At 41.6% G+C, this 25,036-nt stretch overlaps 1 protein-coding gene across 1 annotated transcript in view; it reads left to right on the top strand.

Moving 5' to 3' along the window:
• Positions 1-25,036, top strand: part of adgrv1 (adhesion G protein-coupled receptor V1) — an 83,432-nt gene that overhangs the window by 2,302 nt on the left and 56,094 nt on the right. Inside the window, exons 2-26 of the mRNA XM_037482640.2 lie at positions 7,812-7,999; positions 8,526-8,675; positions 10,774-10,869; positions 11,826-11,930; positions 12,261-12,374; positions 12,627-12,857; positions 13,027-13,364; positions 13,483-13,753; positions 15,049-15,375; positions 15,900-16,076; positions 16,352-16,575; positions 17,595-17,721; positions 17,850-18,035; positions 18,210-18,390; positions 18,588-18,751; positions 18,837-18,960; positions 19,081-19,341; positions 19,949-20,075; positions 20,243-20,466; positions 20,640-21,374; positions 22,631-23,004; positions 23,623-23,793; positions 24,056-24,236; positions 24,481-24,674; positions 24,798-24,927. Coding sequence (XP_037338537.2) covers positions 7,814-7,999; positions 8,526-8,675; positions 10,774-10,869; positions 11,826-11,930; positions 12,261-12,374; positions 12,627-12,857; positions 13,027-13,364; positions 13,483-13,753; positions 15,049-15,375; positions 15,900-16,076; positions 16,352-16,575; positions 17,595-17,721; positions 17,850-18,035; positions 18,210-18,390; positions 18,588-18,751; positions 18,837-18,960; positions 19,081-19,341; positions 19,949-20,075; positions 20,243-20,466; positions 20,640-21,374; positions 22,631-23,004; positions 23,623-23,793; positions 24,056-24,236; positions 24,481-24,674; positions 24,798-24,927 — 5,398 coding nt within the window. The 5' untranslated portion in view covers positions 7,812-7,813. The remainder of the gene's footprint in view (positions 1-7,811; positions 8,000-8,525; positions 8,676-10,773; positions 10,870-11,825; positions 11,931-12,260; positions 12,375-12,626; positions 12,858-13,026; positions 13,365-13,482; positions 13,754-15,048; positions 15,376-15,899; positions 16,077-16,351; positions 16,576-17,594; positions 17,722-17,849; positions 18,036-18,209; positions 18,391-18,587; positions 18,752-18,836; positions 18,961-19,080; positions 19,342-19,948; positions 20,076-20,242; positions 20,467-20,639; positions 21,375-22,630; positions 23,005-23,622; positions 23,794-24,055; positions 24,237-24,480; positions 24,675-24,797; positions 24,928-25,036) is intronic.

The raw sequence follows: 25,036 nt of genomic DNA, 5'->3' as shown, positions 1-25,036 counted from the left end.
ACCAATGTTCCCCCTTCTCCCTCAAATTACCATTTTCTTTCAGAAGTGCCATGCAACAGAACAATCCTTTATTCTCGGAGTGAGACAGATGCATCATGTATGATACATGTAGCCCTTGCACAGCGTGTGAAAGGTATCAAAGCTGCAAATTTGTTACAATTAATCATCTCAGTGTTGCAAAATTTGCAATTTAAGTGGTGACCCACATATTACAAATTTTTAAATAAAATAAAACTATAACGTTGTTTACCAAAAGAGATACTTCATACCTTTTAAATATATTTAGGCTACATTATGATGAGCCCATTGAGATTATAGTCATGAGTTATTGGTACTTTATTAAGATTTTTCTGTGCTGTATATTTTGGTCAGATTTGATGGTGTAAATAATTTCTATGATTATTTATTCCAAACCAGAAGTTAGTGTGCAATGTATCCCATTGTTTGGTGTCCAAACAATGATGAATAGGGTCTAAATCCAGGAAAATATCTGAAAATAATTAGTTTGAGTGCTTTAGTTGTTTAACTCGTGTGCCAACATGCCTGGTAAAATGCTGACTTTTAGACATAGAAAGTAGACAGAGTAATGTGTAAATAAGTCTTTTATAATGTTTTGGGGGATTTTAGTACATTGTTTAAAAAAATTAGAGTTCATGGTCACGCAAAGGAGACGATACCCTGTTTGTTTCAATTGTTCTTGGAGCTGGGGGGCAGGAAAGTAGTTTGTCCTCAGCGATGGCCATCAATCCACAGGTCTTTTTATTGGGCCTTATCAACCGCACATTATTCCCTGAGAAAGGATGCTTGTATTGTCTCTGCAGCAAACCCTCGGCCATGGCCTTGCTGTCAACTCTCATAATAGTACTATTAATTGCACACACACACTTATTGTTATACCTTGCACTCTGTAGGGGCAATGAGGTGCCCTCCTACAGCGTCCCAGCATTTCCATTCAAGTATTAAACTTGAACTCTGACCTCTTGTGATGTCCTCAGATTGGTCAGCCTTTCCCTGCTATGAGTGTTTCACATTAACATTTTCTATTACAACAATAATATTAATGTTTGATTGTTCGAATGTGATTAGTTTATAACATTAACTTATTTTTCCAATATTTTTGCATATAAATACAGTTAAACTAGAGCTGCGATGTTTCATTTCAACTTGCAAACTGAAAAATCAGCAAGAAGCCCACGGAGCGACATCCCTCTCACAAATGTCCAAAAATCGAGAAGTAAAAGAACATTTAGGAGCTGCTTCCTCTGGTTCACATTAGCACGGCTAGACTCTGTAGTTTGTACAAATTAGATTAAGTCTCACTGACTGTTGAAAGAAGGAATTCTCTTTTTTTTTTGATCATTGCATGACTTATTTTTCTGAAGCCATAAACCTGCTCCCGCAGTCTTATTTGATAAATGAACACTGTGTTTGGCTGCTCTTCACCGATCCCATTCTTTAAACGCGCAGACCCCCACATGGGTCTTTCTGTAGGGCGATAAAATTCCCATGACTTTGCCTCGCCGAGATGCTTTTGGGGGAGCCACGTGGAACACCCATAATAGCCCTTGCTTCCTGTCCTAATATAGACTGGTCAGGTTGAGCGGGTCACACTTCATGTTCGACTGTAAGGACATCATGCCTATCCATCCCTATACCCTTCCATTCTTTGTTACTGCCTTTCACCGGGTACTTTGTGTGTGTGTGTGAGCGCGCGAGAGAGAGAGAGAACGAGAGACCGAAGGGTTGCATGCGTTTTTAAAACATAAACCTGTTGATGCAGGTCAATGATTCGAAGATCAACCCAGCAATATTCTTAGTTCACATCATTACCCTACATCTATCCGCCACCCTAATGTGTGTGTCAGACCCATTCTGTATTATTTCATCCAAACGCACACACGCATACTCTGCAACCCCCCATCGGCCCCGGCCCTTACACCAGGCCCTCTTCCTTTCTTCCCATGTCTTTCTCTGTTTATCTCTCATTTCCCTCATTGTACTGTCATCCATCGTGAAAGAGGAATTCCTCCAATAGGTGGGGGTGGATGATCTTGTTGTAAAAAGATGTGTTCATCCACTGGCTGTGGGTGTGTGTTGTTATAGATCACGGTTTTGTGAGTGAAATATAAAAAACAAAAAACAGGCATGATGAATAGAAAAACACACCCTGCATTGTTTCTTTCATCGTGTCATCTGGGAAACACTGAGGAAGAAAAGATGTTTATATTACATGGAAATATCATTCAACAAAAGCTATGACAGCTTTTCACATATACGTACATGTATGTTGTGTTCATGTGCGGAACGACAGCAAGTTTGATGGCGAGCTAGATCAGCACAACCATTTTTATTATTTTTCTGTACAATAACAAGAATCCGTTGACCACACTTCAGGGATTTGCTTCCTCTTCAATCTTGCCATCTGGCCCTTAGAAAGAGGGGCTCTCCCACACCTACTGTACCCAGGATGTGTGTACTGTGTATGTCCTTGTTCAGGAGTGATAAAGTAGAGCAGAGAGAAAAGAAGGGCGGCTGAATAGGATGGTTTAGATTCTGTTGGAGAGGAGGCCAGCATGCCGAAAAGTGGGAGAAATAAGAGACTAGAGAACTGTGGCAATTTTAAAAAATGCACAGAAAACACATAAAGGAGTGAACAAAAGCCTGCTCCTTAAAATTGTGTCCTGCTCAGTGAATCGTCAAGCCCCGCTTCTCCTCCCGTGAAAATACTCCCCCGTCCTCTTTTTTGGGAACTCTTTTGAAATGCAATTAGCATTTCATCCAGGCCCAACTTGTTACATGCAATGAAGTAATACCCTTTCTAATTTGTCTCTTTGGTGTGTGAGGCTGTGGAGAGCACAACCTTGTTTAATCCCCTTAAAGGGCTTTTCTGTCTGCCTCTATCACTGTGTGTTGTACGGGCTAATCAGTCAGCCAATGCTCGAACTGGGAAACGCTCTAAATTGTTCATGCACTGGTTCCTACCCACTTGGAACCATTCTTCTTTCTATATTTCTTCCTTCCCACTAGAGAAGAAGAAAAGTCTTGTTTTTAGTTAGGGATGCGAGATTCCATTGGCTCAACTTAAGAGCAGCCGACCACGGCCCAGAGGACAATACCTCAGGCAAACTCTGCCTCTCTCTATTTCTTTTTTTTCACAGTAAAATGCACACTTGATTGGCAGCCTCCTCCGCCTGAAGGAGAAATGCCTGGTTGAAAAGTATCGTCTGACAATAGATGGAAGGCTGACCTCATGCGTTTTTGTTCCTTAGAGAATTCACTCAAGTGTTTTTCTGTTCCCTTTATGTGCGATGCCATAATTTGGCTACAATTCATCCCCCTGCCACCCTTATTTCTCCTAAAATATTTCTCCCCTCTTTTAGGACTAATGGTAGGTTTTCTGTTTTTCTCCTCAAAATAAATAGAATTCTGTTTTACGGGAGAGCTCTCCAAAAATAAGCCAAGTAGCACACAGTATTTTGTGAGATTTAATGATGTATGTTTTAGCTCTACTTGCTTATTAAGTTTCTTAATTTCTTCTTCCCATTTTCTCCCTATGGCGAGAACATTCACTCATCTAAAAATACTAGAAGGAGAAACTACATGTGAAGTGCAATTATGGGCGTGTGAGTTGACCGGGTACGGCAGCCGATGGGGTGAGAGACGGGCCCGTAGGTGGTTTCTGTGGCCGGGCCCGAGACGCGCTGGTGGCTGGTGGCATCGCTTAGCGTGAAGTGGAGCTCAAACCCGAAAACAATGCAATAAACGGAGTAGACGAGGCTTTGTGACGGTTTTGGACCAAACACGTATACTTATAAATACAAACTGAACGAATGGTGCAGCCTTTCTATTAAAATAGATAGCGTTTTGGTTGTAGTCATTAAACAAAACAATGGCAAATTTAATCTCATGAGATTTGCCCCATTTAATTTTGTGTTTATGGGATCAATGACTTTAATAAACTCTTTTTTTGAATGATATTTTGCGCAAACTTTGCTTCTGCCAGTTGGCGAAGCACTAAAAACATACGTTGTATATATTACACACACTGTTCGTCATCTGTGTTGCTGTTTACTCATTAGTTTTCCTCAGTTACTGTATGTTTGCATGGTGAGTTTTTAAGCGTGAATTTATCTTGAGGAGACACAAATGTTCTAAGAACACTGTTTTTATTAGCAGATGTTAATGACAGAGCTGTTTCTTTTTGTGGCCAGACTGACTCCAGATCACCGACCAGAGCTGTAAGATTGATGAATGAGATCCCACTGAAGGCCTCAGTGTCAAACAACTGGAAATCACTTTCTGTCTGTGTGTGTGTGTGTGTGTTTGTGCAAGTGGGTGCATGTGACTAACTGCCAGAAATAACCACAAGCTCTTCACCACGGCCGTGGAAGGACCAGCCTCAGGGCAAGGATGGCTCATGGGAAAGCCCTTGATCCAAACTATACAGTTTATCCCACACACCCTCTACCCAAAAGGAAGTACATTTTTTTCTTTCCTTTTTAAAGCTTCCGATACAGGGTATTCTCAGTGAAAGTTGCTTGGCTATGATTAAACATTACCGAGGTGGAACTGAAGTAGCAAAATGGTCGACAGATTCTGTATGAGGCAACAATGGAGGCATCACTTTAAAAACAAATCACTCACTCCAAAACATGACTGTGACAGCTCGCAGGATTCTGTCATTATATCAAGAGCCCGGTTCCCTGACCAACAACTAACAGCACATGGCACGTGCTATTCAGTGAATCCTGCAGTGTCACACTTACTATCATCCTCTGACTGTTAAGTCTCAGGGTCGCAGTGAATAATTTATGCTAAAGATTGCGACACAGAGAGCAGGAGAAACCCTAGAGGCCTCAGCGCGGAGCTCTGACCCCAGGAGCAGCCCGGCAACCGGACACCTCCTCATCACCTCTGACAGGGATATCCATTAGATCAATGAGTGTGTGCGCGTGTGCGTGTGTGTGTGCAAGTTATCCAAAGGTGTGTTTTTTGTGAACCAGGCTTCTTACACCTGACCGGTGACCAGCACTGAGCAGCACTCATGTTATCACTGTTGCTTGGTCATGGTGTTTGTGCAGTTTGATCCTGCAGAGATAAGGTGTGTGACAGAGAGAAATCACTGGATAGGTAGGGGTGATTGGAATTGTATACCTATGGGATGCCTACAGGAATTTAATTAGCAATATTACACTACACTAACACTAACATGTCTTTTTTGTGTTACCTATATATTATTCCCCCTTGATCTAGCTTAGTCGGTGCAATGAGTGGAATTAGTGGAACTCCTGTTGTAGCTAAATATCCGGTGCTGAGATACGTTCCTGCAAGCACACAGCCGGCTTGTGCAAGAAGACCACAATTCAAAACTACTCTGCCTTGAACATAAGTTTAAGGTCGAGGCCTCTTAAGATAATAATCTGATTCAAATAGAAACGTTTGTTGCAATTGTTTGTGGAGAATGATTCAGGTTGTGGGCACATGAAATAAAGTAATGTAATATAAAATATTTTTTAAAATGCAAGTAATTTGGGATTTACGCTATGTGAGGTTCCTTAATTTGTGGTGTTGTGGGCTAGACCTAACCCATTAATTTCCGTTTGTTTGACCCACAGTATTTGTGACGGACAGCGTGTTTTCCTTTACTTCAGAACTCTCCAGTGTCCTGGCCTTTTACCCAGCTGTCTATCTTGCATTTTGGTTGCATATGCTGACGGTGCCAGTTTTTGCAGATGCATTCATGTATGCAAACCTGTGTTTGTGCGAGTCTGTGTGTGCATGCATGCATAGAGCAGTGTCCCTGTGGACCTCTCTACATGGACTCTTACTCCCAGCCTTATCAATGTCAGAGGTCTGTGCCAGGCACTGCACGCCACCTTTTGCTTTGACGGACAGATCATTGGTCCTCCTTTAACCCCCGGGGTCAGGATTGGCACAACGCGTGATGCCACCATAAAAAGTGCCTTGCCGCGAACGAAGCGGACCTCTTCCATCCCCACAGCATCTGTTTTGTATTGCAGTGCAGCATTAGTGGATGCGAAAAGGACCACCCTTCAGATTTGGAAGAGGGGGTTGAATGCTTGCTACTATTCTTGTCGAAAATGGTGGTTGAAGCGATGTTTGTAGAGGGGAGGTTTTAAGGGCACACAGATTTACGGAGGAAATACTGCGTGGGAAATTGGATCTTTGAATCTGAAAACCTAAAAAGGCAGAATGAGCCCCAGAGGGACTGAGAAAATATTATGATACTTTATTCTATATGATAAAAATAGGCTGTGGTCAAAGAGATTTTGCCACTACCCATACAGACATTCTGTGCCTTTACTGTCAAATATGACTCAATTAATCATGCATGTAGACACTAGAAAGTAAAATTGTACCCGCCCTCGGGTACACTGTTCCCAGTAAGAGTACAGCCTTGACTAGTGCCGACTTACACTGTAAGGCGGCTCCAGTGAGATGATACAAGAGAAAGAGTTAACAGCTTTTCACTCAAGCTCTCAGTCAGAGGTGCAGGAAGCCCCCGACCCCAGGAGAGAGAGCAGGGCGAATAACAGGATTTACTCTCTTTGTCCAGCGACACACTCGCCTCTCTTCCCCCTTAGCCTCACCCCATGTTCCCCACTGTCCAGCGCCACCAGCTCTAAATCCTTTTTTGATGGATTTCCCAGCAACCTCTGTAGTGCCAGCGCCATACACACACATACATACATACACACACACACACACACCTCACATCTGCATTAATTGATTCTGAATGTAGCTGTCAACCAATAACTTTTAACGCTGTGTCTTACTCTCTTAGCTGACAAACTGATTGATGGATGGTTGCTATTTAAACACACACTACTACTGAGAATCGCTCAAATCGCTCTAACAGTAATGGAACATATGAAAAAAGGGGTATTTTCAATGCCCAACTTTCCTAAATGATTTTTGAAAACAAAACATGACTTAATTCCCCATATAGCTGCTGATGTCCTGTTTTAACCTTGGCATTGAGATGTTGTAATTATATATTTTTTACAGACTTTACATTTTTTTGCTATTAGCATGCGGTGTGGTGCAGATTATGAACGGGATGGAGAAGACACAGCACGAAGGGAAAAGACAGGACAGAATGGCTGCAAATTAACTGGCTCCACCTCTTTTTTCTTGCAGTGTTGTTTTGTTGTGTTAACCATGACAACTCTCACCGTTTCTTCATCCAGCTTTAGGATTAGTCTGGATGAGAGAGCTGAGGAGACAAGAGCAGAGTGGAGGGAATAAGGGTCTAGAAAAGAAGGGTGGATGACTGGAGGGAGCAAAGGAGCAGAAATTATTATTGGAGAAAGATGAGTGTGTTCAAAGAGCAGAATTGAATGGGAGGCCATCCAAACTTCTGAAACTACTTGAAAGATCACATTTATTTTGGCAGGTCATTACATTGATGTGGTTGAGAGGAAAACACGACTGCTTTAACAGTTGTGACAACAGGAGGACAAAAGCATTTGAAATTATGAAATAATATTATGAATCCTCTAGACCAGCCAGAAATGTAGCTTCACATTTATTCATATTAGCATCTATATCATACTCTTTTTATTTATTAAATACTGACTATATGTTTTAATTCTAAGGGGGGATGAGTAGGTGTGAAGCTGTTCTTATACATTTACTGTAAATGAATTCCAAAATGTGTGTAGGCACTGCATTGATTAGGAATAAACTCCATAGATTTCCCAATTTGAAAATATTCTCTCGTTTGCTTCTGCTTTATTTCAATTTATGCGTTATGTCAATGTTTACTGTCGTTTCCCCCTTTTCTATAGGAATGCTCCCTGTCTTCCTGCTAGCTGGGTTGATTCTGGCTCTGTCCATCCCTGGCACCACGTCTGAGTCGGCCACACTGCGGTTCCTGGGGCAGACAGACTTTGTTGTCAACGAGAGCAACACGGCTGTGATCCGGCTGGTTGTGGAGAGAGTGGGAGACCCGGTGAATGTGACAGCTTTGGTTCTGGTAGGACACCGGAAGACTTTTTTTGTCTTGCCATATTGCTGAACTGTCCCGTGTTAATGTCCAGTGAAAGAGAGAATCAATGCCCTGTTTGTTTCTATGGCAGACAAAGGCCAGTAAGCTAGACCAGTGTGGGAGCAGAAACAGTTTGTATTTGAAGTCACAGAGTGGATTTGGGCTTTAAGTCCTTCTCGTGGGGGCTAGTGTCAGCTGCTCACAGTGGGTTTCTGTTGAGAAGAGCTGGACCCGCAGAACAGTGTGCTTAGGGAGTTTCTTGTGTCTTGATATTTCATATTTCCCATACATATTACTAAGTATTATTATGTGTAATATCTGGCTTCCATGCAGGAAACTCATGGGCATAGACAGAAGCGCAACTCAAAAGCAAGCAGATGAAGGCCCCAGTAGAAGTTAGGGTTTCTTCTCTGCTGTAAAATAAAATAACAAATGAAAACACACTACAAAGCCGGAATCTTTTATCCAAATAAATGAAAAGTGATACAATTGAATGTTTGCTTGTTTTACCCAGCTGGAGGGAGTGAACACGGGGGACTTTGAATCTGTTAATGCTGCAGCATTCCTTCTGTCCACGGAGTCCAACAAGACCATCTTCATTGCTGTAAGAGATGATGACTTGCCTGAAGCCGACGAGACATTTACCTTCAACCTGATACTACAGGTACATGCCTTTCGTATGTCTGCGTGTGCTTACTCTTTTTTGGGATGTCGCTTTCTTGATTGGCGGTGACTCGCTCTCCTCTTCCTCCTACACTACCTTCACTCTGCTTTGTAGAGCTCCGAGCTTCCTTTCAAACGAAGTCCCACTGTTCTATTTGTCCCTGACCATCTTAAAGGCTAACCCCAGCTACTAAGCAATGGAGAGAGGGCGCGACAGCGATTGCAAGAGCTTGAGGGTCTTTTGATGTTTCTGACTATAAGACTTTTCCAGGGCTGCCTGGGTGGGGCTTTGACAGTTTGATCACACAGTAGATTAAAGCGTTTCACTTATTCACTGTGTTGATCTATTTCAATGGGCATGTCCGATCCAAGGATTTTATTTATGTGTTGTGTATTCACCAATTGACACATTAGCCTTTACTATAAACTACATGCACATTCAACTCTTTTATAGCATATCAAAACTTTCTTTTAACCAGGGAAAGTGCAAAAAGCTACTTTCTTCAAGTCCAGTTACTGTTTTATTTGAAAGGAGAGATCACTTTCAGTTTTTTCTTTTTTAGAATTGCGTTGTGCTTTTACTATTATATAACAGCCATACACATTTTAAGATTTGAAAATGATTTTCAATGGATATACAGTACATAGTAAATCCATATCAAAGCAATCATAGTCCGGGATGCCTTATGCCTAGAGACGATCTCCATGGTTTCCTTTAGCCTTTACCTGTCATGTATGATTGATGAGCTAGAGGGGCCTGCTCTTGCTGTCCTATTCCTTACTAAACGGCCCAAGAGAAAGTGTCAGTGTGAATCCCTTATGTCAGCTATGTAAAACAGCAACAGGCATAAACATCTGCTAGCAAGTGATTTTCTCAATATTCCTCAATATTTTGAGAAGTTGCTGCATTTTTGTGTCAGCTGGTTAAAATTCAGTAGTACAACCCCATATTTAGCTGTGCACTGGAGTGAAAGACCAGATGAGGCCCACTTAGCCCTTCTGTTTACACTACAGGGGAGACAAAGCTTTGGCCAAATGCTTGCCTATCAGCTTACTAAGGGACTGTCAGGAGGATGGATGTGCTCTACAAGGGGTGTCATAGATCAAGCGCAAGTCATACATTAAGGGTTGATTAGTGACCATTCATCTTTCTTACAATTAAATCTGTAAAAGGAGTTTCAATAGAAATATATTGTACTTTCTTTGTTGAAAGTGATTATGACGGAACAAATCGTATAAAGACGTATAGTTCTATAGAAACAGTAGAATTGTCTCGGACCAGAGCAGGTGCAGCCTGACAGTGCTGTGCAGGAGCAGAAGGTAGAGTCACACAGTGCGTTGCAGCCAATGTTAGATCGGGGTTCATGTAGGGCTGCAAAACATTAACAAAGCTGGCTTTTAAGCATTACATTTGTGTGTGCAGATCAGTGTGTATCTGAGTATAATTCGGGCAGTGGGCAGAAGTAAATGTGTGCGTATGTGTGTGAGCTGCTCCATGGCTCAGCTTTGTGAAAGCATGAGTATTCTGTGTCTGTGAGTTGACCGCTTCAAGAGCTCAGTTGTGCAAAGAAAGCCTTGTTACATCTGGGAAAAGCCCTGTTTGAATAGAGTGATGAATGCAGAGGCCTAAGCACTTTCTTGTTTTTCATGTTGTCCTTGGCCTGTTCTCACACTGAAATGTGTACACTCCTGCAAGCTGTTGTACTAAGAGCTATCAGTTGGATTCTATTTAACTGACAAATCGTTTCAGGTGAGCAAATTATGTTTCTGTTTATCATACGATGGCTCTCGTTGTACGCAATGCCTGCACATAGGTAAGATCACTAATGGAAGCCTTGGAAAATTACGCTAATTAATCACAGAGCACAGCACAAGTCCTGAGGAGGCGTCCTGCTGGTAGCTACCCTGACAAATCAAACCACAACTTCCTGTCTTAGTGACTTCTCATCAGGGTTTCTCAGTGGGAGTAGAGAAATGAAGTGAATACAATAGATAAGTAGAGCGCAGGTGTTGGCCCGGGGGGGGGGGTTAAGATGTGTTCTGGTATATACTAAATAGCCTGGTTTTATCTAATCCCCTTATTTGTCCCTGCTTTCCAGAGCTCATCTAATGGCATTACACTGGGAAAACCAAATAAGGCAACCATCACCATCCTGTCCAATGACAATGCCTTTGGAATTGTTGGCTTCAACTCCGTAAGAAATCTCTGTTATCCTCACGTGTCTTGTATCCATTTGTTTAATCAGTTTTGTCTCACCTCTTAGAGTCCCCTGCATATACATTTCAACTAACATTAATCCTTCATATAAGTATGGATCAGATTTATACCTGTGATTACCAATATTGTGAAGGTTTGCTGTTGCCACACAGACCTGCACTTGCAGCGTAATCATGCACTTCCATTTGTGACCAATTACCATATTACTAAATAGTTGTAGAAAGTAAAGGATCAGGGTTGGAGTTATTTGGCCCCACTATCGTTGAGAGTGGTTCAATCATGCTACTATTGTGGTAGAAGTGACAATCCAGTGGTTTGGGGTTCCCAAAGGTAATTAAAACCAAGAGACTCACTTATTAGTGGAGGTTTATAGCGTTTCCATGGTTACTGTAGTAAAACTGTTTGTCCTACCCCCCCCCCAGATGGTCTCAGATGCTGATTTTGCTTGCTTAGAATCAATGAAGATCTGGCCTTGAGAGATGCCTTTTTGTTTGGCTACTAAATGAAATCCTTTATTACAGTTATTTGCTTTCTCATCTCCCCCATTTGCATTAACCTGGCATTTTAAGTCCCTGCAATACAGCAGACTTCGAATGTGCTATTTAATTTATAATGCTCTAAAATGTAGTTTTTATTGCTGCATATACAAAAATGTATCAAACCAAACACATTGAGATTCAATGTTATTTGTTTTTTGTATTATGTATTATTATCAGGATTGATTTAATTTGTGTGGCAGATTATTTTTAATTGGGGTTGTAAACAAAAGAGAAAAAAATGTAAAAACAACTCCACAGACAAGTCAAATTCATACAAGAACAAATACCTTGTGCTTTGTCTCAGATTTTCATAAATTATAATTGGGAAACTGTGATGAAATTGATTGAACTGACAGGGTTTGTTTGTTTAACTGTTTCAACCTTTTCACCTCAGACTGAAGACATCGTAGTAGTGGAACCAAGAGGAAGAAACCACTATGTGCCTTTCACCCTAACTAGAGAAAAGGGAACATATGGAACTGTGAACGTAAACTTTGAGGTGAGAGAGCAATAATCTGTTCACTAACAACCCCCAGGACAAAGAGCTTTATAGTATTTAAAAGGACACTGTTATGGATATGTTTATGACATGTTGGCCTTTTTAAGTGTGTTGAGTGTGATCTTTGTAGTTTGTCCCAATGGCTAAACATCCATCATTGAATCTTGTGAAGTTTGGAGAATTTAGAGTATAGTCATATAATAGTAGTATAATCATAGTGGCAACGTATAACTGCATGGTAGAAAATATTTTTTACTCCGTTATAAATTTTCACCAGATTAAAGTAATGTTGATGTATGATGGATGATCACTGTAACTTCTCCTGTTCAGATCTCTGAAGGTCCCAACCCCGCCATTGAGGACCTTAGTCCAGACAGAGGGAACATCACCATTCCTGTGGGACAATCTGTTGTAAATTTTAGTATCCTCATCAAGGATGACGAGGTATTGACGATGCTTTGAAGTTGATCCATATATTGTATGCACCAACATTTCACATACAAATTACTTTATAATGGATATGGATATGAAAATATAACATGTGCCAGTCACTCCATTGTCCATTTATCGTCTTTACAGACTTTTTTTTTGCATTTAAAAGGAATATCCAAATTTTCCAACGCTTTTAAAGGACAAAAACTGCTGCATACAATTTACAACACTATGTGAATGTGTTTCCTTTTCTTTGTTGGCCAGATCCCAGAGGATGATGAGGTGTTTTCAGTCAGGCTAACGGCTGTAGCAGGTGGAGCCCTCCTCAGGCCCAATGCCAGCAGTGTCCAGCTCAGAATTCGGCGTAATGACAGCCCACTGCGGTTCTTCCACTCTATCATGGCAGTACCAGAGTCCGCTGGAATCATTGCCCTTAATGTGACCCGTGGCCGATTGACAGAAGACGGTCCACTTGTCGGCTCTGTTGACACCGAGGTTACTTTCTTTCAATACAGTTATTTATTCACCTAAGCTTTGGACTGATAAGAATAGAGCACAATAAGTGTGTGCATATTTATAGATGTTCAGTCATCAATGTATGTTATTGCAGAAAAATGAGCATAAAACCACTGTATATAAACCATCTGTACTATACTGTCTTTAGGTGTCTGTAGAATACACGGTGGTGAGCAGTCGAGGACAGGGCAGCGCCACACCAGCTGTGGATTTCCTCGACCTCCAGCCATCCAGAACTGTTATATTCCCTCCATTTGTATACAAGACCAGCCTGTTTTTCAAAATCACTGATGACATTGTGCCAGAAATAGCAGAATCCTTCCACCTGGTCTTGCTGGAGGAGAGTATCAGAGGGGATGCTGTGCTAGTACCACCCAACGCTGTGCAAGTAACCATCGAGCCCAACGATAAGCCCAATGGTGTCCTGTCAATCAGCAGCAGCGCAGTCATTCAGCCAATAATCATCAATGAAGACCTGACACAGAGGTTGGTTAACTTACAAATGTTGTGGTGTCTTAGTGTCCTGACATATGTACTGTTTGCTATTACAATATGAGCATCATAATACAAAAAAAAGATTATTGTATCTTTAACATTTCCCCAGATTTGAGGGAATCATTATCGTAAGAAATGGAGGCAGCTATGGTGCCGTGTCCGCTAACTGGTCCATCAGTCGAAACTCGAGTGACCGCTCGCCAGTGTCGGATGATTTAAAGCCTGCAGAGGGGACGGTGAGATTTGCTGCTGGTCAGGTGACAGCTGTGATTCCCATCAACATTGTGGCAGACGATCTACCCGAAGAAGCGGAGGCCTTTGTTTTCAAGCTGCTAAACAACACTTCAACTGGAAATGCGGAGGTCGACGAACCAATGGAGGTAAGTTTGGAGGAGACTTTTGATAGGCCAATGATCATTACATAACATGTTGCAATTGCAAGTTTGTATTTAAAGGAAAAAATGATGGAAGGTTGTACTTGAATGGGAACATCCAGATTGTTTGCATGTGTTATGCACGTGTGAGTGTTGGTGTGTGACCTCCTGCAAGGCACAGTGGCAAACTTGGCACATTCTGAAAAAGTTGACCCCTTAGTGTGTCACTTTGGGTTTTTCTTTAATGGGTCTGAATCAAAACAAAGCAGAAACAGCCGGCCGACTATGTGTGTGTGTGTGTGTGTGGTGTCTGTGTGTTCGTTTTTAGAAAACATGGGTGAAGTGGTGACTTTTTTTTTTTATAGCTTCCATCTTTGTCCAAGCCTCTTGGCCATATGTAAAAGCAGTGGGACGATCTAAGTCTTGGTTATATTGAAAGACATGAGATAAAATGCATAAAAACTCAAACATACGCACAGTCCAACACCTCCTCAGGTTGAAAACGTATAGAGTCCTTTTGCTATGTGTGCAGAGAGAGTAGGCTCAGCAAAATGAAAACTGTAGGATAACTTAATCTGCATTAATTGTTTTTTGTGTTTTAGTGTTCTGCATATCATCTATTGTGGGCATGCCAAGCAATGCATCAGACAAGTATAGGTTCCAGGGAAATAAATATGCCTCATAAAAACTACTCTAGAAGAGTTAATTAAAGAGGATGCCACTCTAAAGTTAGCTCAGGGCCATTTTTTACAACTTTCAATCCCACTTGTTTTCTTTCCTACGCCTGTTCCTCATCTCTCCTATCTTCTTCTTGTGACCCAAGACACTTACACACACAAACAGGAAGCACAACAATATCCTCCAAAGGGATTAACGGTAGATGTGGTCTTCATTGCAATTATTTTCTTATATCCTGAAGATCAATTGGCTTCCTCCTCTCTGCACATGGCCCGGACTTGCTCTCCATAAGCAGTGCAGTGCACCTATGACCCATCTGTCAAATTTGTGAAAACCCATTCTCTTTCAAGGCAAACAATATTAGGCTAAAGTATTCATTATGAGCATTTTGTCATTTCAGAATTATCTTCAATTTAAAGATTCAATTGACTTCAATTCTGGAAGGCAATTTGCAGACTAATAGGACAATACGTAAGATTGTAGTTAATCAACAGAACTTTCCCAGTCATCCACAAAGTTTTGTTTTCTCTGCAAGATTAGGAGAATATGTATTTTGTCATTCCCTCATCAATCAAAATATAACACATGCCCACATTTTATTCCTCTTCTTGTTTTCCCCCCAGATTGTGTTCTACATCCAGGACAGTGACAATGTCTATGGGCTTTTTCGTTTTGACCCTGCAAAAGAGCAAAGCATCCACAGCCAACCTGAGGGTCGTTTCCTGTCGCTAAATTTCTTGCGAGAAGGAGGGACACTGGGTGATGTGTCGGTGGCCCTCACCGCCCTTTACATTCCCGCAGGACCTATAGACCCATCACTGGCCGGTGACCAGGTTCTGAATATTAGCAGGTCTGTTAATGTTGTGTTTTCCCGTGAACGGATGGTCAACGTCATACTACCAATCAGGAATGATGCCTTTCTTCAGAATGGAGCTCATTTCCTTATACAGGTAACACGGCTGGAAACAAATAGAACCTAATACAGTGAATTGACCATATGAATGTCTATATATAGCCATACATATGATTTTATATCCTTTTTTACAGTTGTAATCTAGGCAACATTTTGCTAGCATGCACAGAATGTGCTCTTCTGTTTGTACTTGGCAAATTTGTTCCATCGAGACCTGAAGTGCCTCATTTGCATGTGTGAACGGTTTGACACTGGCACTCAAATCTGGCATGTGCCAATGGGATTTGCCCAACTTTTCAAACTAACAACACCCAATTCTTAAAGCAAGCAAAAACGTTAAATAGAAGCCTCCTTCACATTTGTTAGTACCATAATCACGCCACATACTTTCAATAAAAATGTAAATACAGCAGTGAATGGAGCACTCAACAAGTCTTTAAAAGCCACAGAACAGAAATAAGTAGATGTGAAGAGAAAGCTGTATATGGAATTATTATTATAATAGCATGCTATCTGTTTTAACCTTCAATTCATTTCTTGGGTTTCTTGTATATTCTCTAGGTGAACACACTGGAGCTGGTTGAAATAAATCCTCCAATTCAGTCAAACAGCCCCCGGTTTGGGGGACCTCTAAACCTGACCTTGACTGTCACCCCTGACATTGCTAATGGCGAAATTGGCTTTACAAGTAACGCCACGGTGGTGCTTTACGAACCAGAGGACACCAATTCCAGCAGAGTAAGATATGCCCCCCGTTTTAGCAATGCAAACAGTATCACTTTCATTTGTTCAATATCACATAATCATAATATACCAAAATATACTTTAAGTTTCCTATTTTGCCACTGACTGAGAAGAGTCTCTAATCTCTGACTTTATAGCCACCCTGCTGCTTGTCTGGAAAAACTCCTTTTGTTCTTTCTGACTCTATGAACTTATGTTCAGAAGTAATCGTCCTGTATTTGCTTTCAGAATGTATGGGTGGTTGATTATAGTGGTGTTTGGTGTTGCAGGTAAGCCTTCCCCTACGCCGTGATGGAACAGATGGTCAGGCTGAAGTGTTCTGGAGTCTTCAGCCGATTGGAGACAATAGCGTCGCTGTCACTGTTAACGACTTGGCGCCTCTAAGTAGCTCCGTGGTCTTCCTCTCCGGACAGAGTGATGCTTCTATCAACTTTACCATCATGGCTGATAATATCCCAGAAGTCAACGAGACCTTACTGCTTACTCTTGATAGGTACAGTATTAAAATCCAAGAGAAGTTATTATTAATATTATAATATTATATAATATATTATTAATATAATTGTTCCTTCGAGGCACATTAGACGTTTCTGTTCTGCCACTAAACACAACTTTCACACAATAAACTTTTGTTTAGAATTTGAAGCTGATATTATGTAATATCTAATACAATTAACTAGTCTATTGGAATTGGGAAAGGCTGAGTGGGATCTATCTCATCCCATCCCTCAATTGGTGTGTGTTTATGGTAGGAGATGGGTTCAGAACATCAGACTTTCTCTCCCTCTCACTCGTCCCTTGTAGGGTGGAGACTGCACGCTTTATAGTATATTTTGGGTAAGTGCAGATTGGAATGAACCTGAGCCTTTTGTGTGCCGTGATAAAAGACTTTTTTCTGGAAAGAGCCTACTTCAGGATTTTTGGGGTCTTTGGTAGACCAGGAGATGGGGGGTGGCAAGGATGAGATGGTGGATTCAGGGATGGTGTGAAAAAAGGGAACCCAAAGGAGAGTTGTTGTTGGGGCTAAACAGAGATTCCTCTTAGAGTTTTGCTCTAAATTAACCAGACTTGATGTGTACTTCTTTGAAGATGTCAGTGTTTGTATGCATGCAGTGCCTTGGGTGTTACCTTTTATCTGGAGTTGTTTATCTGTCATGTCTTGGTCTCTAATTTACTCGTTATGTGATGCTTTCTTGGCTCCTATTTCTCTCAACACAAAAACACCCCCCACGCCTCTGTTTCCCCTTTCCCCACCCCTCCAATGAGGCATTTAAGATGTAGGTATAGCAGAACTACAACATATAGATGAAAATAAACAATGGATAAACATAAAATAATGCAAAGAATGCATTACAAAATCTAGATCAAAGTTGAACTATATTCTCATTCTCAAACAAAAAGAAAATGAAAAAAAAACTGATTTCAGTTTCTACCATTCAATGTAGGTGATTGATTTGAGTGGTCACTTTGTATTACGGTCTTACACTGTTTATTTGTGTGTATGTATTGTAGGAGTAATGTTGAAAATCAGATCCTGAAAGCCGGCTTTACCAGCAGAGAGATTGTCATCATGGAGAACGATGACCCTGGAGGAGTCTTTGAGTTCTCCTCATTCTCCAGAGGTCCATTGTTTGTCAATGTAAGTCTTAAAACTGTAACCTCACGTGTATTTGAGTAATTCAAATATCTATCTATCTAAAAAACAATGTAAACCAACAGTTAAATCAACATACTGTTATTTCCTCGTGTTTTCTCTAATGGTCCTAGGAGGGTGACACTGTGGAGCTGCATGTGGTCAGAGCCAAGGGGCAGTTGCTAAAACAGCTGGTGAGATACGCTGTCATGCCTGTCGGCAACACTGAATTCTATGGCGCCACTGGCATCCTGGAGTTCCTACCAGGAGAAAAAGATCTGGTAGTGACACTGATTGCAAGGCCTGATGAGGTGCCGGAGGTAAGAACATTACATGCTGATGTTTACATTCTATATAATAACTTCTCAACGAGGCCTTCTCAGTTTGATAGTGGTAAACTTATGTTTAAATCAAATAAAATAACTGCGTTATATCTGTATTTGCAACATGAAATCTGTCTGTCTGTGTTTTTGTACGCCTGTGTGTTCATACAGCTGGACGAGACCTTCACTGTGGTACTTAGTAGCCACAGCACTCCACCCAGTCGTCTAGGCAACTCCAGGGAGGTCAACATCACAGTGCGGAAGAACGACGACCCTTTTGGGGTCATTGAGTTCATCCAATCAGGATTGACAGTGGCCATCAATGAGAGCAAAGGGGACAAGATGCACAGGGGTACTTAGTCCCTTTTGATACTTTTATAGGAAATGGCAGGACTGCAACAAAAAACTGAGGCAGAAAATACATTATCATCATTTTGTATACCAAATAACCTCAAACGCAGGGCAAATATCAAGAGAACGCTACATGCACAACTTTTTGTAAGGTTTCAATATTTAAATGCATCATCTTTCACTTCTGTTTGCCTTCAGCTGTGTTCCCTGTAGTGAGGAACAGGGGTCATTTCGGAGAAGTGTCAGTGTCCTGGGTCTTGGAGCCAGCCCGGTCAGGAGATGTCAGTCCTCTCCAGGGAAACATCACCTTCATGGAAAGGGAATACCTCAACAACCTAACTCTCTTCTCCTTACCTGATGAGGTAAAATTTGAACGTAAACCTAAAATTGCCTTTATTCCAAAATTGAGTTAATTTTTTTTTAATGATATTCATTTTTTATTTTAAGATCCCAGAGGACATGGAGAATTTCACAATCACACTATTAAATGCTACGGGTGGTGCAAGACTGGGAAACATACTCAATGCCAATTTACAGATAAATAAGAATGATGACCCCATTTACTTTTCTGGTAAGGATGCTGTTCAGATTACTGTTTATGGAAGATCCTCTGAAAGATTGGAAAAGATAATCATTGACTCCTCTTCACCCCCCCCCTTAACCCCTCCCCCACACCTTGACATCACCCAAGAACATGTGGTTGTGCGGCTTCAGGAAGGGGGCCTGGCCAACTTCACTGTCTTGAGGGCAGGGCGGACAGACTTCGTTGCCACGGTGATGTACCGCGTGGAATACAGAGGGGCATCTCCAGGGGACATCACCGTGCTGAGTAACGACATGTTGCTGGTGTATGATGTGGGTGAATGGATGAAGAACATCTCTGTAGCTGTGGAAGATGACAACATACCTGAGACTGATGAGCCCTTCAACATTGTTCTTTACAATGCAACCGGTAAGTTCAATGGCTCCTTTGAAAGGAATGGTTAGCGCAGGTATGTACTGGGTATAATCAGAATATTTTCTGTGAATCATTGCTTTGTCAGGTAATATAAGGCGGTATCATATCTTCACCAATGTTGGTCGCTTCAGGTAATGGAAACAGTATAATCTGCATCGCCTCCAAGGATTAACACAGTTGAAAGTCATTGGCCTCTCATTAGAAAGCTCTCTCTTAAAACGGTTATTGTGTGTCAGGGATGGGAATGAAAGACCTTTGGGCACCAACAGGACCTTAATTGCAACCTTAATTACCATACTCCAGACTTTCTAAGACACAAAGACCAGCCACTCCACCGGCCTCTCTCTGTCTATTGATTAACATTGTGTAGAGTAGAGTAAGGGTTGCCCTTGAGTTTATGCTAGGGGATGGTCTTTTTTTTATAGAGGATTTGTAAAAAGACAATAATCGCCATGTTAGAAGTCAATCAAAGACATGTTTTGAGTTGAAACACATTTGAAATGTCTTGTTTAATGAGGATCAAATTTGCATACCAGTTGGTCCAGTTGAAATATGTGCTTGCAGGCCCTGATCCAACTTGACAATATGATTATGCACACAGGGGATGCGGTTGTGTATGGAGCAAACACAGCTACTGTGGTGATTGAGGCCAATGATGATGCCAACGGGATTTTCTTTCTGGAAGCAATAGAGAAACCTGTGGAAGAGGGCAAGACCAATAATGTTTAGTAAGAAACAGCATTCAATTCATGTTTTGTGCAACACCTCTGTCTAAATTCTCATGTACATTTGAAAATGTTTTCTATGCATATATACAAAACTCTGAAATGATACATTCTCAAGCTGTTTTCTCCTGTATTCCACTACTGAAATAATTTCTCTTTCACTGTCCCAGTATCCTGCGTTCTAGAGGGCACTTTGGTAGTGTTACGGTCTTCTGGCAGCTGTTTGCCAATGACTCAGTCACTCCTCTGGAGGAAAACCAAGAGTTTACCAACACATCTGGCTCCATCATCTTCAAAACAGGGGAAGAGACCAGGCCTATTGTACTGGAGGCCATCTCAGACAAGCTCCCAGAATTCAATGAGTTCTTTGTCCTCAGGCTGGTTAATATCTCAGGTGATACATTTTACAGATTTGAAAGGAATGGAGGATTAATTGTGTAGGATTTCGCAACAAACTTTTCCTTTGTGCCAAGCGTGTAGGAAAGAACACATGCTTAATAGTATGACATTCCATTTCTGTGAAAAAATTCCCCTAAATGCTACTTATTTTCCTATATTTTCTTTAAGGTGGTTATCCAGGGGAGGGTGGACAACTAGCCAAGACTTCTCTGACTGCCTCGATTCACATCCCCTTCAATGACGACCCGTTTGGTGTATTTTCCATCGCCGACGACAACCTGGACCAGGAAATAGCTGAAGACGTAGTCTCAGAGGATGACATGGCTGATGTCACTTCCTTCACCATCCTCCGACAGCAGGGTACTTTTGGCGACGTGCGGGTTGCCTGGGAGATTGTTTCTGGACGCTTCCCAGAGGGCCTTCCTCTGATGGATGACCTGCTTCTCCTAGCATCCTTCCCAGACGAGGTTCAGCTCAGGCCTCATGCCAGGCGGCACCACTCAGCCACAGACACATGGTTTTTCTCCGGGCTTCCAGGAGCTTACGGGAATATCTCTCCCAAAGATGGGCCCGCTGCTGTCGGAAACTTCACCTTCTCTGCTTGGCTCGTGCCCAGGCCGGACACGGACGGCTTCATAGTCTACAAAGGATCCAAGAATGGGACCCTGTATTATGGAGTGAAGGTTCAGACCAATGAGTCTCATGTCATGGTGATGCTGTATTATACAGTCATAGGATCAAACAATACTCAAGTGGCCCGGGCCACTGCTGAGAAATTTGTAGAGAATAATTCCTGGTTACATCTCATCATTACTGTTGATGATGGGATTATTGAGTTCTTCCTGGATGGGAATCCTATTCCTGGAGGACTGAAAAGCATCAAAGGAGAGGGCATCACTGATGGTGAGCAAATATTATAGATATTTATCAAAAGTATATATATATTTTTCTTCTGCATATGTTGTCACGATTTTCCAGCATGTCGGTTGTCTTATGCAACTTTGAAAACTCCTATGATGCATTTTTAAATGATAATTGTTACCAAATTTAATGTGAAGCTGCAATGAAATTACTCGTTTTATGTCTTTTACATTCACATTTATAATAATCTCTGGGGAGAGGGTTTCTAGAGTCTCTCTCATTGTTCCCGTATGGAATGAGTCTTATCCTTCTTACAAACATATTGCAAAAACACTTTCATACACACGTATGCACACACACACACACACACGTCTCAGTCACTTCCTCATTGTTCAGGACTCCTGGAACTCTGCTATGCTTGAGTGACCCCTTAGCTTCAGCACTGCTGGATATTGTTACTGCGAAAGGGAATCAGTCGGCATCTTCTTTTCTTTCAATTCTCTCTAATTAATGGGGACAATATTCACTGTCTCTATTGGACCCAAACCTCACAAAGGAGACATATTTGGATGGTTCGTTGGCTAACTTCAATCACAGTCAATGTATATATTATCAATCATTTCATGTTTTATTGCGGAATTTTTCTTTGTCAGGGCTTTAGATCTGCTTACTATGACAGATTCCCTGCATTCATCAGTACAGGAAGCAATATGCAGGAGAGTATTGAGTAAATATATAAATTAATGAGAGATAGCTGGATCTGTGCATTTTGGGGCCATTTCAACATAGCATCCAAGTTGTATTAACAATAATATGACTGTTATTATGTCAAATCAGATTTTGGGTCTCATTAGTCTCATTAGTGAGTTACTAATATCTTACCAGATCTCTCAAATGTTAAGCGACAAAATTAATCAAATGGAAAAATGTTGAGCTTGCAATACCAGAGAAATAAGAAACAACTATGTGAAAAGAGTTTTGTGAATTCTAAAAGAGGTATTTTTTTATTTCAGTGAAATAGTAATGGCCATGTTTGAAGCCTCTTCAGCAAGACCACAACTTGTTTAACAATGAATGTTCTCGTTTTATGTATGTAGAGAACGCAATACAGGGAATTTATCTACGTTTAATTTATTAAGATTCATGGTATCTGTGGGTCTTCGTGTCAATGTTTGATAGCAGCTTGTGACCAGCCACCACATTAATCTATTGAATTGAAATATTTTGTTGTAAACCATATATACATTTTCTGTATAAAATACAATGCACGGTTCTTTTTTTGTGCACTTTCATCCCAGGACCTGCGTCAGTGTTTATTGGGTCGAATCCAGAGGGTGAACAGCGATACACAGGTCTCCTCCAGGATGTTCGCTTGTACAGTGCAAAGCTGAACCGCAGCCACATTCACGAGCTCCACACCCAGCCTGCTAAAACAGACCTGCGTAACATCTCAGGTTACCTTCGGTACCGGCAGGATGAGAGGCAGAAGTCGTTTGTTGTGGAGGCCAGGGATGATGATGAAGAGGAGGGAGAGGAGGTTTTCTATTTACAGTTGGTAGCAGTTCAAGGTGGAGCACGCCTCCCTTTCCCCAGACCCAGTGCCACCCTGCGAGTCATGAAAAGTGACAATGCCAATGGGCTTTTTGGATTCACCGGTGACTGCATTCCTGATGTAAGTGCACAACAGACTGGTGAATTGAGGGAATTATAATGTTTTGAATGTACTAGTTAACATGACCACTGTTACAGTAGCATTTGTTGCTCAGTTTTGTTTATGCAAAGAAACAAAAGTAATGTAAACCGATTGTTTTTGTCAGTCCCTGTCCTGCTGCATTTTTAATCAGTCTTCATGCATGGCTGCAGGGGGAGCATGCTCTCAATTTTTAGTTGGATTGGAAGCGTGGACTCTCATGTTGACCCCTCTCAGGTAGAGCGACAGCTGGCTGCGCTACCGAAGGTCTGCCAGTCAAGGCATTCCTATAGAAGTGGATAAGGAGTTCCAGCACTGGAGACGGGGGATCTAGTTCCTCGTTTCCATCAGCACGACAGGTGTCAGGGCCCGAGATGGCATTCCATCAGAACTAGGGGATCTTCTATACATCCTTTATCTTTTGTAGATAAATGTAGAGGCATGTGGGCTATCAGGTGCTTCCCGTTTGAATCTAATTATTAATGTGCTGTCTAAACTGGCTCATTAACATAGTTGGTAAGACTACCTCATTTAAGCAATGAGTTTATTTATCTTTTTGGCCACAAGTTATTTTCATTATTCTGTTGTATGTCCTTACAGACAAGCGAGGAGGGTTCCACTATCTCTTGTGTGATTGAGCGCATGCGGGGATCTCTGGACCAGGTTTATGTCAACTACAGTGTTACACAACTGGACAGCGAGACGCCAGCCCATCAAGATTTTGTTAATGCCACTGGAGCTGTGCTGTTCATGCCTGGAAAGCGCTCTGAGGTGGGTGTGTGTGTGTGTGTGTGTGTGTGTGTGTGTAATTGACTCAAATGGACTAATTGCAAATGAATTCAATATGCCCAAAATAGGCACCCCAAATAACAATGTTTATGGACAACCAGCCCCATCTAGTGGTTTGTTTGTCTGTAAATTGAAACCGTTAACAGGTGCCAGTGGATAATAAAGCTTTTACGTTGCCTTCTGAAATATAGGCAAAATCTTCAAAAGTGTGCACACTGTACTAATATGAAATTTTTTCTGTTAGGTATTGAACCTGTTGGTGTTGAATGATAACCTCCCAGAGCTGGCAGAGTCCTTTCTGATAACGCTGGTGTCAGCGGAGTCAGGTGATGGGAAGCAAGGCTCCACTCCAACCAGCGGTGCAAGCATCGACCCAGCTAACTCCGTTAACTCTGTGACTGTCACAGCTAGTGACCACCCTTATGGTATTCACTCACATGCCTCAAAAATACTATAGTTGTTCTTTAAATGTTGCGAGTTTTAGCAATAAGAGATCTGTACGAATAGCATGATGTGACATAATCGGTCAGCAATTTTCCCTCTCTGTTTCCTTCTCTCATGTGCATTTTTCCTCCCCGACTCCATCTGCCTTCCCACTTCCATCTCACCTCTTCCCTCTTTTGTCTTTATATTACTATAAAACACACACACACCTCTCCCATAATCCAGGCCTGCTACAGTTTCAGCCCATCCCTCAAGGAGAGGGATTGATCGCTCCGGCATTAGAACCTGCCCACATAACCGTTAACGAGGAAGATGGACAAGTCCATTTGCTGGTGGCCAGGGCTCAAGGCCTCTTGGGAAGGGTCATGGTTGGGTACAGGACAACCCCCTTCACAGCGTCCAGCCCTGAAGACTATGAGGTTTGTTCTACTGGGGTCTTTTATCTCACAAAGGCATACACATAAATTATGGGTAAACTAATAAGAAAGTTGGTGAGAGAATACATTTTTCTTGCTAATTCTTTCTGGATATTCCTCTGGCAGGACTCCGAAGGCATTCTGGACTTTCTTCCAGGGGAGAGGTTAAAGTTCATAAATGTGACCATCATAGACAATCCTGTCCCTGAGCTGAATAAGATTTTTAGAGTGGAGCTCTACAATACTGAAGGGGGAGGTGAGATATATTAGCCGATAATCACAAATCATTTCATAAATTTCATAAAAGGATTCTACAAGCAATATTTTGAGCAGTAGAAATAATTTCCACAGTTCTCTTGCGTTCA

Source organism: Pungitius pungitius, chromosome 5 (assembly GCF_949316345.1).
Source record: "Pungitius pungitius chromosome 5, fPunPun2.1, whole genome shotgun sequence".
NCBI lineage: Eukaryota > Metazoa > Chordata > Actinopteri > Perciformes > Gasterosteidae > Pungitius > Pungitius pungitius.
Note: the sequence above shows the minus strand (reverse complement) of the source record. Positions and strands in the feature narration are given on the sequence as shown.